Source organism: Lissotriton vulgaris, chromosome 1_1 (genome assembly GCF_964263255.1).
Source record: "Lissotriton vulgaris chromosome 1_1, aLisVul1.2, whole genome shotgun sequence".
Taxonomy (NCBI): domain Eukaryota; kingdom Metazoa; phylum Chordata; class Amphibia; order Caudata; family Salamandridae; genus Lissotriton; species Lissotriton vulgaris.
Window position 1 is genome coordinate 884,427,350 of NC_141685.1, and position 17,941 is coordinate 884,445,290.

At 44.0% G+C, this 17,941-nt stretch overlaps 1 protein-coding gene across 9 annotated transcripts in view; it reads right to left on the reverse strand.

Moving 5' to 3' along the window:
- The window catches only part of RBFOX2 (RNA binding fox-1 homolog 2), a 617,871-nt gene that overhangs the window by 528,845 nt on the left and 71,085 nt on the right, over window positions 1–17,941 (reverse strand). For all 9 annotated transcript variants that reach the window (XM_086958635.1, XM_086958667.1, XM_086958628.1 and 6 more), the window contains exon 2: window positions 16,196–16,246. In XM_086958635.1, coding sequence (XP_086814761.1) covers window positions 16,196–16,246 — 51 coding nt within the window. The remainder of the gene's footprint in view (window positions 1–16,195; window positions 16,247–17,941) is intronic.

A 17,941-nucleotide genomic window follows, 5' to 3' on the forward strand; every position in this document is an offset into this window, starting at 1 on the left:
CTGAAGTTACAGGTAAGTAACTTGTTTTCTTATCCAGTATTGGAGTATCTTTCATAGATGGACATGCCTGAATCAGAATAGCAAGCAGTAAGCCAGGCAAAGTCGGTTGCGGATGGTGGGAGACTTATTGCAGTGCACCCCCATGAATGTATAGTCAACAACCAACAATCGCCTAGATATTGATCTATTAACAAATCATGTTCAAATTCAAAATAGAAATTGTGCATTTTCCTTCTGGAAAGGAACTGTAAGCATCATAAAAAACACACAACATGTTAACATATTTTTGCATATTTAAGGCAATCTATTGAATTGCATGTACAGTATATGAAATAAGCCAACATTAGTACCTGAATGTACTCCTTATGGAAACAGGAGACGTAAAACAGCTTGGCCCACTGCCGCATCATCCTGATTTGCCGATTGTAGGCAGTAGTGTCTTGTAAACGTGTGGACATTCTTCCATGTCGCAGCACGGCAAATGTTCTCAAGCGTCACACCTGCAAACAAAGCTGCAGACGCTGCCACAGCTCTTGTGGAATGAGATGAACAGACCTTGTCAATGGTCGATTAGCCTTGATGTGACAGAACTGAATAGCGGATGCTATCCATCTTGAGATTGTAGCTTTAGTGACCGCTTTTCCCAATGTAGTCTGGCCATAAGCTGCAAATAGTTGATCTGACTTTTTCAAAGTCTTGGTTCTCTGAAGATAGAACTTTAAGCATTGTTTGATGTCCAAAGAATGCAATGTTCTTTCAGCCGGGGTTGAAGGATTTGGAAAGAAAACTTTCAGCTTGACAGGCTCATTTAGATGAAATTGGGAAGGCACTTTCGGTATGAACGTTGGATTCGTCCGCAAAGTGACATAGTCCTGGGAGAAATGCAAAAAGGGCTCCTTTATGGTGAAGGCTTGAATTTCTCCCACCCTTCTTGCGGAGGTTAGCGCCAGTAATAAAGCAACCTTCCATGTCAAGAACTTTAGGTCAGCTCTATGGATGGGCTCGAACGGATGCTTCACCAGCTGCGATAGAACAGTGTTGAGCGCCCATTCCGGTGGTGAGGGCTTTACTGGAGGATAAGCCCGGAACAGACCCTTCATAAATTGTTTGACTAGCGATGAAGAGCAGAGTGATTGAGTGTTAGCCAACTTTCTGTACCTGGATATGGCCGCTAAGTGGACCTTTACTGACGAAAAAGAAAGACCAGATTGTGCTAAATGCAATAAATAGGGTAATATCTTCTCTGCTGGCGCCTCTATAGGGTGTAAAGCACTAGAGATGCACCATGCGCAGAAACGCTTCCATTTGAGACGATAAGTGTTTAATGTACTCTGGGCTCTTGCTTTCATTAAAATGTCTCGGCAGTCCTGAGGAATTTGGAGATGTTCGAATTCTAGGAAGTTAGGAGCCATGCGTGCAAATTACCTGACCCTCGTTGCGTGACAGTAGCGCTGGGGTTACCAACAGTCTGATCGGTGGTTCCTGAGAGAGTAGCATGAGTTCCTGGAACCAATACTGGCGAGGCCACTTGGGAGCAATTAGGAGAAGGCGACAACTCCCCAACTTCATCTTGCGCACCACTCGTGGAATCAGAGGGATCGGAGGAAAAGCGTATGCATATGTCCCTGACCAGCGCATCGAAAGGGCATTCCCCCTTGACCCCTGTTGAGGGTATCTGCTGGCGTAGTACCGGCATTTTTTGTTCTGTTGGGTTGCAAATAAGTCCAACTTCGGCTTGCCCCATCTCTTAAACACATAGTTTAACTGGTTGTTGTCCATTTCCCACTCGTGGCATTCTGACAAGGACCTGCTCAGTTTGTCTGCCAAGGTGTTGTAGAGGCCTATGACGTGTTCCACCTTGAGAGTTATGTTGTGAACTGTTAACCATTGCCATAACTCTTGGGCTTCCCTGGACAACGTTGCTGATCTCGTTCCCCCCTGCTTGTTTATATAAAACATGCTTGTGGTGTTGTCCGTTCTGACGAGGACTGAGGATCCTGCTATCCTGGGGAGGAACGCTTGAAGAGACTGGCAAATGGCTTTCAACTCCAGACTGTTGATGTGGCATTTTTTGTGCTGTTGAGACCATTTTCCTTGCACCTGCAGGTCCTGGAGATGACCGCCCCAGCCCTCCATGGAAGCATCCGTCGTCAGAATAAAATCCGGAGGAGTCTGCAAGAATGACAGCCCTTGTTCCAGATTGTTGAGCTGAGACCACCATTGAAGTGCATGCACCATCCTGTTGGTGACTGTGATGGTGTCCTCGAATGAACGTGTCGCTTGATGCCATTGACAATGTAGCTCCTCCTGTAATGGCCGCATCTTTAGACGCGCCAATGGAATGAGGTTGATGGCCGAAGAACACATCCCCAGAAGTGATGCAAATAGGCGAACTGAAAGTGACCTTTTTCTTGACAGCTTTATGGCCAACGGCTGCAGTCGGAGCTGTCTCTCTCGAGACAAGAATGCCTTGCATTCTACTGTGTCCAAGCAAGCTCCTAGAAACAACAGGTTTTGTTTTGGATTCAATTGAGATTTGCTCTTGTTGATCGTGAGGCCTAGCGATGTAAAGAGATTGCGGCATATTGAAATGTCGGATCTTACTTTGGCTTCTGATGGACCTTTCACTAACCAGTCGTCCAAATACGGGAAGACCTGTACTTTTGCTGCCCGAAGAGCTGCTGCCACAGGAGCCAGGCACTTCGTGAAAATCCTTGGGGCCGACTTGAAGCCAAATGGGAGAACTTTGAACTGATAATGGGCGCCAGCGACAATGAAACAGAGGTACTTTCGATGTTTTTGGTGGATTGGGATGTGGAAGTATGCATCTTCCATGTCCAAGGATGCCATGTAATCTCCCTCGTTGAGGCAACTGAGAATGTCCAAGAGGGTGACCATTCGAAATCCCTGCTTCCTGAGATATCTGTTCAGATTGCGCAGGTCTAGGATCGGTCGCCATTCTCCCGTTTTCTTTTTTATGAGGAAAAAACGGGAATAGAAACCTGCCCCACTCTGATGGTTTGGAACCTTCTCTATTGCGTTCTTGAGAAGCATAGTTTGCACTTCCTTGAACAATAAGTGAAGACGAGGGGGAGGGGGACCCCTGGGCGGAGTTGTTGGAGGTTTAGTGATGAACTCTAGGGTGTGACCATGTTGGACCAAGTCTAACACCCACCGATCCGTTGTTATATGCTGCCATTGCTGTTGGAAGGCAGACATCTTCGCGCCCACGGGAAGGTAGGGGATTAAAGGTGGCGCCCAATTGTTCTCACTGTTTCTTGTGATTGTCTCGTCCTTGATTGTTTGCGTGCCTTGGCGAGAGAAACCAGCCGATCCAGATTGTCTATACGAGGACTGATAATTCTGGCGGTATTGTTGTTGATACTGCCTGCCTTGCTGGTAATAACTTCCTCTGGATGAATAACCTCGTCCTCTTGCTCCTCTGAACGATCCTCTTTTATACTGCAACGACCCTAGCGACTTTGCAGTATCTGTGTCAGTTTTAATCGCTTGGAGAGCCTCATCGACATGCTTCTCAAAGAGGGACTCTCCGTCATATGCCATATCGAGTACTTTCAATTGAACTTCTGGACGAAAGGTAGTGGCTTTCAACCACCCTTGACGTCTCAGGACAGCTGCCCCAGCCAACTGTCTTAAATTAGTGTTCGCCATATCTAGAGCGCAGTCGATGGATTTATCCGCTGAACGCTCTCCTTCAATTATAATTTTTCTGGCTTCTTGCCTTTTGTCCTCTGGTAATAGCTCTATGAAGCCAGCCATTTCGGACCACATTTGGCGATCATTGCGCCCAATAATCGCCAAAGAATTTGCCACTCTGATGGATGCTGCAGCCATGGTGGAAAACTTCTTTCCAATAAGGTCTAAGTGTATACCCTCTTTATCAGGTGGAGTAGAAATAGGGGTAGCTGGGTTCTTCGACCTTTGTTGCGCTGCCTGAGAGATTACTGAATCTGGGCATGGATGACCAATAAGGCACGCTGGACTAGAGAGTGGAGCACGATATTTCTTTTCAATTCTTGGCAACACAGCAGGCACAGATGCAGGGTTTTTTATTATCTTTATACCTTCCTTCCAAATATATTCAATGATGGGAATGGCTCTAGATATCTTCCTTGTTTCCTCCTTAAAATCATGGAGAAAACACTCCGTTTGTTCCACTGTCACCGGGAGCTTGAATCTGGTTGAAGCTCTCTGCATCAGGTTGTGAAACCCACCTACATCTTCAGGCGGTGAATCTGAAGGCTGTGAAGTTGGAGGGGATGGCATGGGGATAACGTATTCATCCCATGGGTCTGATGAAGGTACGTTAGGCAACTCTCCATCTTCTACTTCCTCTTCCGATGACGTATCCGGAGTTTGCGGAGGCAAAACCGGTGGCGGGGTTTCCACGACTGGAGAAACCAGTGGATGTTGCGGAGGAGGAACGGCAGCAGTAGATGGAGGCATTTGTGGCGGAAAATGTTGCTTATAATATATATATATATGATCCTTGTTGTCTCTTGTAAGACACGAGTTGGACGTTTTTTGTTGAAATCGGCGTACAAAAAGCCTGATTCCCAGCGGTAGGCTTCAGCGAAGCTGATTCCATCAGTCTTGATGGAACCAGTGACAAAGGTGCATGCATCTGTTGAAAAGATGCCATCGTTGACGGGTTTATCGTCGACGAGAGACGACGAAGGCATCGTCGTCGATGGATTTGCCGTCGACTGGACCGTCGTCGATAGGCTCGACATCGACGGGACCGTCGTCTATGGATTCGACGTCGACGGAGCCACCGTCGACGGGACTGTCGTCGACGGGATCGTCGTCGACGGAGTAACACAAGTCGGGCTCGTCGTCGACGGGGTAGACGTCGATGCTTTCTTCGTCGACGAGACAGTCGGCGGCGGCGATGACTTTGTCGACGGGCTCTTTTTGGACGACGAATGCTTCGTTGATGATGAAGTCTTCGTCGACGAGTCGTCTACGAGGGTTCTTTTTGTCATAATACAAATCTTTGTAGACACAATAGGAGCAGTGATAGATGCAGTGGATATCATATCCATAGAAGAAGTCAAAGTAGAGACAGTAGTCACTGGAGAGGAGACAGTAGAAGTCTTACTCACAGTTTTCTTTGCAGGATCGTTGGTGGCTGAGGCTCCAGAGACAGAATGTTGGGATCTCTGTGAAGAGCCTGAAGTGGAGTGGGAGGTTTTAGCATGCTTTCTCCCCTCACTTGTCTTATCCTCTTGAGACCTCGCCCTCTTGCTAGAGGTAGAAGCTCTATCATCATCATCCGTGGAAGAGGATTTAAGCCACAAAAGGACTCTGGCCTCCCTGTCCCTTAAGGTCTTAGAAGGGAAGGTTCGGCAGATCTTACAGTTTTTTGCCTCATGTTTGGGATAAAGGCAATAAATGCAGTCCTTATGCTGGTCATCCACATGGACCCTCTTCTTCTCGCAGGTTCTGCAAGGTCTAAATAAGGCCTTCTTATCAGACATCTTGAAGCTTTGAAGAAAAAACTGAGTCAAGACTCAGGGAGACTCCCTTCCACACGACGTGCGGTGAAAATCTGAGGAGAGCTGGCTCTGCAGGGAAGGTTCTAGAGGGTGCTGTAAGCTGATTGGTTGGAGCAAAGACTTTGGTCTTTTTAGCATAATGATGTAGATAGGCTACTATAATATAGGCCTCAGGCCTTTTCTAGGGCCTACTACTACAAAGTGCTTTTGGCACTGCTTTTTTATTTACCGTGGGACTCCCGCCTCGACGACAGGGAATGATTCAGGCATGTGAATCTATGAAAGATACCCCAATACTGGATAAAAATGTGAATGTTCCAAAAACAGACCAATGTATGAAGAGGGCGGACTGAGAAGAAATATTACAAAATTTTAACAAAGAAATAAATACATCTTGGCTGAAACTGGATCTCATAATTTTATCAAATCCGGATTTGTTGTACACCCCTTCATCCCACCAGCAATATGCCAGGATTGAGCAATACCATCTATTTAGTATCATCAGATGTGAGCCAGGTCTGCACCCCATTAAGGTCAACAAACTAAGGACATGAATTTCAAGCTCAATTCCCTTAGCAGCCCTTAGGAAAGGAGAGATACCCAGCAATTATCCACTAAACAAAACGTGACAAATTATGATGGATTCACCCCATGAGGCGAGAATGCTACTACGTGCAAGGTATCCCATGCGCACACCCATTTCATTAACTAATTACTAGTGGCATCTTTATTAACATGTATACTTTTAGTAGGTCTGGCTTTACAACACAGCTGTCACCAGGCCTTACGTGATCCACAAAAAGGAGCATTCAGAGTACTACTGACATAGGGGCTTTGTTTCCATCCACATGTTGATTGCCCAGAGTACAGGGTTTGATTGGGTCGAAGTTGCCTGCTTCAACTTCAAAGATTGCTTGCATTACATCTTTTGACAAAGCTTACACTTAATACACCAGGCCGAAATTGATTATGGTGGCAATCTAATAATCATGGCTATAAGTCTGGTCTGTTTATTATGAAATGTACAGTAAAGGCAGTAAGACTTTCTTGTGAAAAGCACATGCAACAATCTATTTAAGGGTGTTAGAACTTTGTTATGTAGGGTCTCACAAAGTATTGAGGTAGGTAAGGAATTTGGTGCTACTTACCCCTGTAAGAAAAGATAGATATAGAAGATTTGGTCTATGAGAATCCTAGTTACGCCCTATTAAGAGAAAGTGTTTTTCTTAGCCAACTGTAATTTTTTAGGTCTTGTCTATTCCATCCCGTAGGGATGATGGGCAAGATTTATAGTAAGGCTTCCGAAAAGTCTACCCAACTGCGGATCGCGTACAATTCATGTGAGCCAGACGCGTGCACAGGAATCCGCTCCCCCTACCTCTCCCACAAAACAAGACAAGAACATCAAAGCGACCGCGGCAGCTCTGTTTCCATTTGCCACCAGCCACTTCACGCGCTCCGCAGATCATACACAGGACCATCTGTTCATGAATCTGAATGCTGGCATGGTTGCCCAGCCCCCCTCCAAGCGCTGCCTTTCCTCTGCCATTCTATAGTTTCAAATAAGTCTTACTAAAACCTAGTTATCTATGCTGAAGGTTTTGTTTTTTTAGGGGACTTTTTTGCATGTTTTGACGTGGCAGAGTGGGAAACAAATCGTTTCTCTTTTATTGCAGAAGCAACCTTTCAAATATGTGTTCCTGCGATCCACGCGAGTTGAAAATTACGTAAAACATGCTATTTCTGTGAGAAGGGCGGTGGTTAGGCTTCGACTCTAGATTTCTTCCCCATGGTTTCTTACAACATTTAACAGTTTTAACAGTAGCAGAGGGCAGCCAACCCATCTAGGATGTATCCATGACCCCTTGCTTTCCCATAAAGATGACCCCTGTCTGCCCTTTAGGTTTTAGGGGAGGAGGACTGAACACACCACTGAGGACCATACTTCTGTGTTTGAAAAATGCGTGCTTTCTTTTGGTTTTAAAGGAACCGGCTTTATTTCTCAAGAAACAAAGCATCTGATTCCACAGCCGCCTCATGTTGAAGTGGAAAGATTCTGCCTGCCCTTCCCACTGCTGCCTCTTCCACATAAACGCATAATAATTTTCTATTACATCCATCCCAGAGCAATCTGCCAGTTTGTTCTCACTCGGGGAACCATAGCACACAACTAGGATTGAATTTCAGGCTTAATATAGTAAAACAAGTAATCCGTTTAATAATCCGTATAACCATCCCCCCCACCACCACCACCACCACCCTGACCATAGGACTGATAGTCATCGTAACTAATCCCTAGCTGTCTAAAATTGTGTTTTTCTGACACTGTTCCTAATGGATTCAGCACGTCTTCATCTGTTAGGCTGCAGATATAATGCTCCTACCACTCTACCGCCCTCACTCTACCACTCTACCGCCCTCACTCTACCACTCCGCCCCACCACTCCGCTCCACCGCCCCACCACTCCGCCCTCACTCACACTACCGCTCCACCACTCCGCCCCACCGCCCCGACTCCGCCCCACCGCCCCCACTCACACTACCGCCCCCACTCACACTACCGCCCTCACTCACACTACCGCCCTCCCTCGATCTATCTATCGCCCTCCCTCGATCTATCTATCGCCCTCCCTCGATCTATCTATCGCCCTCCCTCGATCTATCTATCGCCCTCCCTCAATCTATCTATCGCCCTCCCTCAATCTATCTATCGCCCTCCCTCAATCTATCTATCGCCCTCCCTCAATCTATCTATCGCCCTCCCTCAATCTATCTATCGCCCTCCCTCTATCTATCTATCTATCGCACTCACTCTATTGCATCACCACAGCATCACTCAGCACCACCACAGCATCACTCAGGGGCACAACAACATCACTATGCGCTACCACAGCATCACTGAACGCCACAGCATCACTCGTCGCCACCACATCACTCAGCGCCACCACAGCATCAATCTGTGCAACCATTCAACAACAACTGGTTCAAATATGTTCCCTCAATGTTTCAAGCTTTATTACAAATGTCACAAAAAGATGTTAATATTTCACTTCTGTTCTTGGATTTTCGTCACAACAAAATACACTGAACATAATCTTCACAAAAGTTATTTACAAATGTTTAAGCTATTACCCTTATAAATTACAATAACTTTTATTTAAGTATCAATTATTTAAAAAAAATTAAAGGCCATTTTTATTTGTAATATCAATACATCTAAGTCACGTAAATACAACACATTGCATTACAAATGCTATAGGTGTCACATTTGCGAAAGTTAAAACTAATGGAATTGAAAATGACAAAGCTATTAATTTAGCTATTTTCAAAACCAACACAAATACAAAATGTGTCATTTACAATACCAATAGCTCAAACTTTCTTAATGCAAGACCTATTGCATTGCAAATGCTTGTTTTTAATGTATAGCTCTGTGATTTCATGGCCTGACCGTTGCCTAGTGTGAAAGCTTATACCCAAAATAGTGGGCCTGGGTTGGGTATGGCAACAAGCTATAGGCCTGAATGGTGATCTGGGAAAAGTTATATCCTATGCTATTAGGGCTGTTCTGCTTATGTGAAGGCAGCAAACTGCTTATTTATTGTGAAAAGCATTTTTTTAAGCCAGTAGGCCTCTTACAGTCGATTGTTATCGCACTGTGTTACAGGCTATGGACATGTATTTATTTATTTTGTCACATGTAATTTCACAAACACAGTGCTAGGAAAGGGTTTGTGATACTGGCCACACATTCTGACAAACCCTGGGGATTTTCACTATAGGGAATCTTGTTAGGCCAAATTGATAGGGTTGTATATGGTTTTGGAAATCATATTTTCCAATATATTTGTAAGTTTATAACTGTATGCATGATGGTTGCCCTCTTTGGTGCACCTGAAGAACAAGTTGCTTACCGTACACTATTTCTGGTTGATAGACACATGTAAGTGCCAACCCTGTACGCTGATGTCGCTTGGCTCTGTCCACGCCGTCAGGACCCAATCTCAACGAGTGACTGTGTGCATCTCACTAAATTGGTACCTTTTTATAGATGGATAAGAGTCCATTCCACAGAAAAGGGGAGGCTAGAGACAGCAAAGAATCTGCGGTTAGATAATAAAATCTACCAGAAAAAAACATTAATCACTAAAGATAAGTAACTTGGTCTTCTGGTGGATACTTTCCACCACAGATTGCTCACCTTGTGTATAGATACCAAAGCAGTACCACCCAAAGTGGTGGATGAACGGAATGGCTCAAACCCAAAAAAACCTGCATACTTGAATGGGAAGTGCCCCTCCCATCAGATCTGGCCATCAAGGCAGTAGTGCTTATTGACCATATGAATGGACGCCTATGTTGTGTCCTGACATATGTCCAAGACAGGTACTTCCTATGCCAACACAGTAGTTGCAACCTTGACTCTGGAGGATAAAGATCAGAATGAACCCTCAGACCTTCCAGAGGCCGCTTCCTGGCCAATGTGTAGCAGGTCTATACACTCAGAACTATCCACTTAGATATGGTCCTTTTCTGCACTGCATTACACTTCTTTGCCCCAGGGAACCTACAAAGCAGACAGACTTCCAATTGGCCCTTGGTACACTTTATGTGAAAGCTTAAGGATCATATGGAGTCCAAATAGTAAAGCTGCTTCTCTTTTGAGGCGTGAGGTGGAGCAAAAAATGGAGGAAGGCTAACAGATTGCCTAACATGAAGAGGTGTTACAATCTTCAACAAGAAACTCGCCATAATTTGCAACACTGGTAAGCCCACATTAAAAATGTTGCAAGTTGGATGAACGGACAGGACAGAATCATGTGGCGAGCTGTCGTTATCGCTATTGGAGAGACTGTTTTCCAAGTCAGTAACGCAAAGGTCAGCGGTGAATCTGTTCAAAAGGGGTCTACAAGAAAAGTAAGGACCAAATTAAAGTCCCACTGTGGTATTACAAAAGGTTTAGGTGGAAACATATGGACCAGACCATTAACAAAACTGATCTAAACAGGTGATTTAAATAAGGGTGGCTGGTTCAGTAAACACTAAAAAAGAAACACAAAGGCAGACAAATAACATTTAACAGTGCGCAGAGCAAGTTCTCGATGGGCTAAAGACAGTATAAGAAGCAGAAAAGCCCACAACTTGACCGGTAATGGGTCTGTACAGAGAGGAAATACACCAGGTCACAAACTTCGCCCAGCGTCAGATTTTGTAGACTGACACCCGGCTGCTTTAATGACATCCTCACAAAATAGTGGGAGTTCAACGGCAGTCGCCTGTCGCCCCTCACTCTCTGTGCATGGAGGTGTAGATTGTGAAGGCCCAGGAGCAGGGCCCTGCCCTGTGACTGTTACAAAAGATCCTCCTGAAGCAGCAGCCTTAACGGAAGCCAGATGCTCCTGCCAAGAACTTCCAGGTACCACGCTCTCCTGGCCTAATCCAGAGCCACTGGGATGACTTGGCCGCAGTCATTCTTTATCTTCTACAGAACACGGGGCAGGACAGGCAGCGAGAGAAGGGATATAGGAGTCCTGTGCTCCACTCTAGTCAGAATGGATCTTGGAGAAAGAGTCTTCTTGGGACCAGTAACATACAAAATTGTTGATACTGCATGTTCTCACAAGAGATCAAGCTATAGTTCTCCACATTGCTGGAAGATGACCTGTGCTACCTCCGTGTGTAACGGTCATTCGTGATTCGCTAGTCGTCTACCCTGACGTTTAAAGTTCTTGCCAGGTGGTTAACAGCCAGGAAGATGCCCTGCCAACTCAGCTAGTTCCAAAAGTGCAGAGCTCCCTGGCACAGGACCCAGGGCTCCACTCCGCCATGATTGTTGCAGAACCATGTAGCAATGGTGTTGACAATAGGAAGGCATTTAATGGCAAGTGAATGACCTGAAACTCCAACAGGTTGATGAGGAGGTGGGTCTAAGCAGGATACCAGAGCACTCTGATCACCGCCTCTCCCAGATGACTTTACCAACCTAACAGAAATGCATCCCATACCACAGTCAGTACTCAGAGGGTAAGTGTAAGGGTCAGCTGCCAGTAGAATTGTGGCCGAGAAGCCACTACCTCAGGTCTTGAGCAGCTTTCTCTGAAACAAAGGATGGAATCTGACAGATTCCCTTGGTGCTGTGGCCACTGAGACTTCAGATTCCACTGCAGCGACTGCATGTGCCACCGGCGTAGTCGATATGCACAAGGACAAGAGGTCTCAAAGACACTTTCACTGAGACATAGGACCGAGGACCAAGGCTGAAAGAGCAGATCATAGCCTGAATGTCCTGGACTACTTAAATCAGAGGGTAGACTTGAAATGGTACAATCTAGGATTGCTCAGTTATGCTATAAAAGGGCTGCCCTACGGCGAAACGTGTTGGCTGGGCATTTTCGGATTAGAGAACATTAACAACTTGTATTATTCTGATTGTGTTATATATCTTGTCCATTGAATATGTACTAAATCTACTGAATGTCTTACTGCAATTAGAAATTAAAGGAGCATGTGCATAGGTTTTGCTTTACATTGTGTCGGACCCTAGGGTCTGTTAGGAGGATCCAGGATGTTTTCCCTCACCTTCTTGCCCCACCTAACTTGCTAGATTTAAACTCACGCACACTCGGTAGATGGCATTTTATCCCACATAAGAACGCCCCTTTTTATACTATTTTGAATAAGCATGCACGCCAACAATTATTTTTGCTTCCATGTCGTTAACAGGAACTTCCTACTATCCATTCTATCACTGTTAACATATTTAGACTTTTCTCTTGAATACAAATGACTTCCATTAAATTTCAGTTTTTCGTCATTGGGGTCTGAACTGCGATCAACAGGATGATATTAATGGTGCAATAATCACTGTGATATCAGAGGCACATTCGTCAACATTTCCGTGACATGAAGGTTTATGGTTTTGTTCCGCATAAAAAGAAACATTGGAAATATGTGGCATTGGGGGCTTTAATTTAACAGCGGGCTGAATAAATCATGCAGCAAGTAAAGGCATGTTATGTGGTCAAAGCAGTGATACTCAAAGTACAGCCCAGGGGCACATGTTGCCCTCCTGACATGTACATGCAGCCCCCTGGTCAACAGCAGCCCTGGGGTGCGGTTTACTCGAATCAGCACTAACATTAAAAAGATGTTAAATAAACAGGCAAGCCTTATTTAAAGGTTAATTTTAGTTAAAGGAAGGAAGTAACTAGGTTGTCCTACACCACTTATGTTTAGAAACACCTTAATTTTTTAAAGACATCTTTCAGTAAAAGTATAGAAATATGATGAAGTCTCTTTAAAAAAAGTGTCTCATTAACATGCAGAACCATTTCACCGCTGTACATCAGATTAGAACAGTCCATTGAGAAGTATTTTTCTAACAGTGAAAGTATTCAAACGTGAATTTGGAAACATTTATTGTTCCTTCCACCCAGACAACAAGGCCAATTGTGAACTACAAGGCAAGTCCGTTATTATACATACTCTTTGGATAACCTGAATTCTTATTCTACATTAACAATATTATAGTTTATTAAATCAAACACAGGAGGAGGTTTTGTACAGCGCACATCCTTAAGTCATGCATTTCGAGGACCTCCTATATGTAAAAAAAAGAAAGAAAAAGGAGGGAAAGTGAAATAAAACAATTGCATAGAATTACACAATTTGGTAAAGAAGATAAGCCAGGTGTTATTGTTTCGTATTGTGCAGTTCACCCACTACATGTATATCCATCACTTTTTTCATTATTTAAACGTAAGCGTTGATTCGTTTCACCCTTGCTGCTGGCTCTGGAAGCAGGCATTACAACACCACAACTCAACTGGAGTAAGTTATAGTCGAACAGCTCAATCACATCATTATTAAAGACAACTAGAGACGACACACGTCTGTAATAAAAAAAGAAATTAGAGGCAGGCTTTTACATAGGGATTGCACGCTTCCGTGTATTATAGATCTATTATGTACATGTTTGTCTAGGAGGACAGGATTCAAGCCACTGAACCTTAAAATGAGTTGCGTAACGGTTAGGATTCTTCTGATGTGTGAGTGCTTCCTGAAATAACTGAAGCATTGAGAATAAGGTCTTTGAAGTGAAAAAGAACTTGTATGTATAGTGAAACACGTTTTCATGACAAAGGAGCCTCATACTGTCCACTCTGTTCAAACTTGCATGTACGTGTTTGAAGTGTTTGTTTTTTTGCTGCAGACAGAGAACCTTCTCTGGTCCATCAACCAAGAATATTTTACAGTGAGTGAGCAGAACTGTCATTTACGGTAATACCAGAATATGTCTGAAAAGTAACTAACTAACTTTTGCAATATTTTGAAGGCAGTGTGCAGAGATGTTAAGAACTTTTAATACATTAGGGGTAGAAACATTGCTTTGTTGACATCTGCAGATTTGGCAACTACAACAAATTCATATTTAAGCGGGAAAAAGCTGCAGGTGAACAATTGTTTTCCAGAGGCTCAGAGAATAACGGATAACATGAACCAAGGACACACAATGTGCACTCAATTGCAAGCACTACGAGTACACTTCAAGTAACATCATACTTGAAGAATACACGTTTTTAAATAAAGTCAAAAAGCCTGGGATACAAGGTTTTCAATAGGTTTTAGAACAGTTTGTAATCACTAGGTTATGTAATTAAAATAGTTTGCTTAAACAAGCACTGCCAACTCCAACAGGTCTGGGTTTATTGTAGTAACACCGGCAGGTTTTGCACAGAGCAAGACACAGGACAGCAGCAGAAAAAGAACTATAGTTGTAAAAGTAGACCCCCATGCAGTTCAATGCACACACTTGAGTGGAGGCAGAATGATAAATCCAAGCTGCCAATAACGTTAGGTAAGAGATGTATACTCCACAAGGTTGAGCCAAACCATGATTGACCAGTCTCAAGGCAATAGCTGAAAAGAACGGATTTAAAACCCACTCTATGTACATCGTTAACAGGAGGCTGATAGCTGTGCTGTCAAAAGCTAGACCTAAAGATGTGCCCGGGTGGTCACATGTGGCTGCATTAAATGTAAATGTATTTGAGCTTATATAGCGCACAGCTACCCGCAGTGGGTTTCCCGGCGCTTGCTTAGGGAACCCGTCCTGGTATTCCCCTGTGAGATAACCCCGGCAGGGTATCCACAAGGTGAAAGCCAGGCATCCCGCCGCGAGGGGCCGTTGGGGAGATTAAGCAAGCTATTGCCCAGAGTCGCAGAGTGTGAACCCGTGAGTCGAGAAGGCACCGGAGCGAGAATTATCGAGTCTGTGGAATTTTTAGCCCAAGACCCGCCGAGGCGGGGAATTGAACCCTGGTCCAGGGCCGATCTCAGCTTCCGGGTCTGCCGCCTCTGACCCCTGAGCCACACTTCACCATTACAAGAGCAATGCTCTACTTCTGTAATGGGGAATAGCAATATGTAAATTGTAGCCTGTTAGAATCAATTGTATATCACTCATATTGTCGATCTTACCCCGAGAAAATCAATTGACACTTTTGGTGCATTGACACCACCTGCCCCCGCTGTCAGTTGACAAATGCCGAATACTGCATATGCTATGGGTCTGTCCCCGAATAGCACACTACTGGCAAGCTGTAAAAGGCAGATTGTTCTATTGCACTGAAAGGGCTCTCGCATTCACATGGGAGGTGTGCATCTTAGAGAGGAATCGTAGGGGTTAGAAATACAAGTAACATCCCGATTCATTGACCATAGACTGATCCTGGCCAAACGCCTCATTACCCACAGGTGGAAATTCTCGGATACCCCGCATGCTAAAGCGTGGTTGCACCCATTTACAAATTGGGCTCAGGCGGAGAGCACGGCCCTACATAGAGAGGACAATTTGAGTCTCAGGAAACACCCTACTGCCACGCACTGGGACGCTTTAATGGCAAATGTATACACTGAAATGCCCACTAACCCACCGACTAATGTCTCCAATGCAGATAGGGACGAAGTAGCAGGGGATGAGGATCAAACAGGACCTCTTAACAGTGGGGACATCCCTCGCGGGCACCTTTCCTAATTGCACTAAGCTATCTAAAGAAGATTATCACATTTGTAGAGGCCACTGTTGTGGAAGACTATCCTTCCCGTGCATGTATGCTGCAATAGATAGATACGACTGACCGCTTGGAAAAGGACGATTATTTTGGGGGTAGCCATATAAAAAGTGTGTTGTAAAATCTTACTTTGTAGCAAAACTGTTTAGCTCTGAAATCAAAATATGCTGAAAAGTGGAGCATTTGCTCACCAGTGGCAATTATTGCATACGTACTAGCACAGTACTATTACATTCTATGTCACGGTAAAGTAGGCAGCTTAATGTATATGTATACGATTTGCGATGTTATCAACAATTCACACAGCCATTGCTAAAGTTATACGTATCATATGTGTTCAATACTATCTGAAAACAATAAAACAGATTTACACGGGGGAAAAAGTAAGGAATTAGTAAATTAGAAGAGAAAAAAACGACCACACCTACATAGTTACTGAGACATGGACACTAGAGTATGTAAGCCTAAACGCGCCTTCCCCCCAAGCAGACCAGGAACACACAATTGAAACTGCCAGCAAGTTTAACACTGTACGTCATTCCCCATGCACCTATCCATCTAAAAAGTTAAATACGCAGTACATAAAGAAATCTGGATGTGTACCTCAACGATTCCGGTCTGGTACCCCGAATAGTCTGACGTCAACAAATCGGCCTGTAGAAAACAAACACACAGTGACAGTAAATCAGAGAGCACACATCAACAAGGGCAGATACTACTTATCAGGCGAGGCGGCTGAGAAGAACCAGTCGATTTTCTAAACAAAGTGCAAGTAATATTTAGTAAAAAAATATGAAGTTGCTTGTTGTTTGCATTGCGTGGAAAAAGATTGCTTCGTATCCCAAAACTATTACGACATCGGAGATTACAGACGCGCACTGATTTACACCCCGGTGTAAATCAAATATGTACGGGATTCGGTGTCATTTACAAATGATTTGCAGGAGGAATAACTAAGTCTGCGGCTGTACTGCAGTTTATTACTTTTTTCGTTGGTTAGCATGAGCAATTACCACCTGGTAAACTTCCCACACTAATGCAAGAGGTTGAGCAATATGCGATCAACCCATGTTGAGAGTTAGTGGTAAAACGGGCAAAAATGCCGACTGCGTCCACTTTAGCACTAGCACATGGGTCTAAATGAGCCAGTATGTGTTACCACAACATAATTCTAGTTCTGTAAATGGCTGGAAGGATTGGACTAAAACTGACACTGTGTGAATTTCACACCAAACCGTTGATCGTTTTACTGCCTGCATGTGAATACAGAAATAGGATAAAAGACGATTCGGGTATTTAAGTGTTTTTTTTGTTGTTTTTTTTTAAAGCTTTTAGACTATCGCTATAATTGAGAAACATCACAATGAAAATGTACGCTCGCTAAAAAACATTTATTTAATAAACGATATTATTTTAAAGGTTGTTAGTAAAAGAGGAGAATGGGTTTGAGTAAAGGACAGGAAGAATTGGCGCTCAGCGTGTCCTGTTGAAGCTAAGTTAGGATGAGCCAAGGTATAACGGTGCAAACAGGTCAGAGGAACAAACCCAGAAAAAGCCCATGTTAAGGTAAGGAAAACGATCCCCTACCGAATGAGTATATGCACACGTAAAGGTAAAGGGTTCTTGTGTAAGAACACAAAGTTGTAGATTGTTATAGACAAGAAAATGAATAGTCGAGATCTAGCAGGTCGGCTTCCTTTGTTCTTATTGTACTGATCAAAACTGAACTATAAATTAATTTTCACACTCCGCTGGATCTCGACTATTCATGTTCTTGTCTATAACGATCTACAACTTAGTGTTCTTACACAAGAACCCTTTACCTTTACGTGTGCAGAGAACCTTTGCATATACTCATTCGATAGGGGACTATTTTAAAGGCTGAACGTGTTCTACATTTTAAGATTACTAAACATCTCCTTAGAACATCGCATTTTACCAAAGATATATTTACCAGGGATATAGCTACAGTAGCGCAGCACGTGCAATGGCACCATGACTGAGATGGGAAGACCACCCCCATCACACCAATGAGGTTTTTTTCTTTTTTTCCCCAACTACAAAACTAAGGTGTAGGTACCCAATTTTCTTGCTGAAATTAGAACCGATGACACCCTTTCTATGCAGCTTTGGGAAAATACCACACACAAATTGTGTCACATGGGTAACTGCTCACAAGGCCAATATATACATCTGCATAAATGTCTACCCATCACACGAAATCACCAGTCGCTACCTACACTGCACACGCCAACTACTTTTGCAAGAGCCACATAACGGGAAACGGCAGGAAAACAGGCGGGCGGCAGGGAGCAGGTACGAGGCAGCTGGCAGCCATGTGGTGGCGTG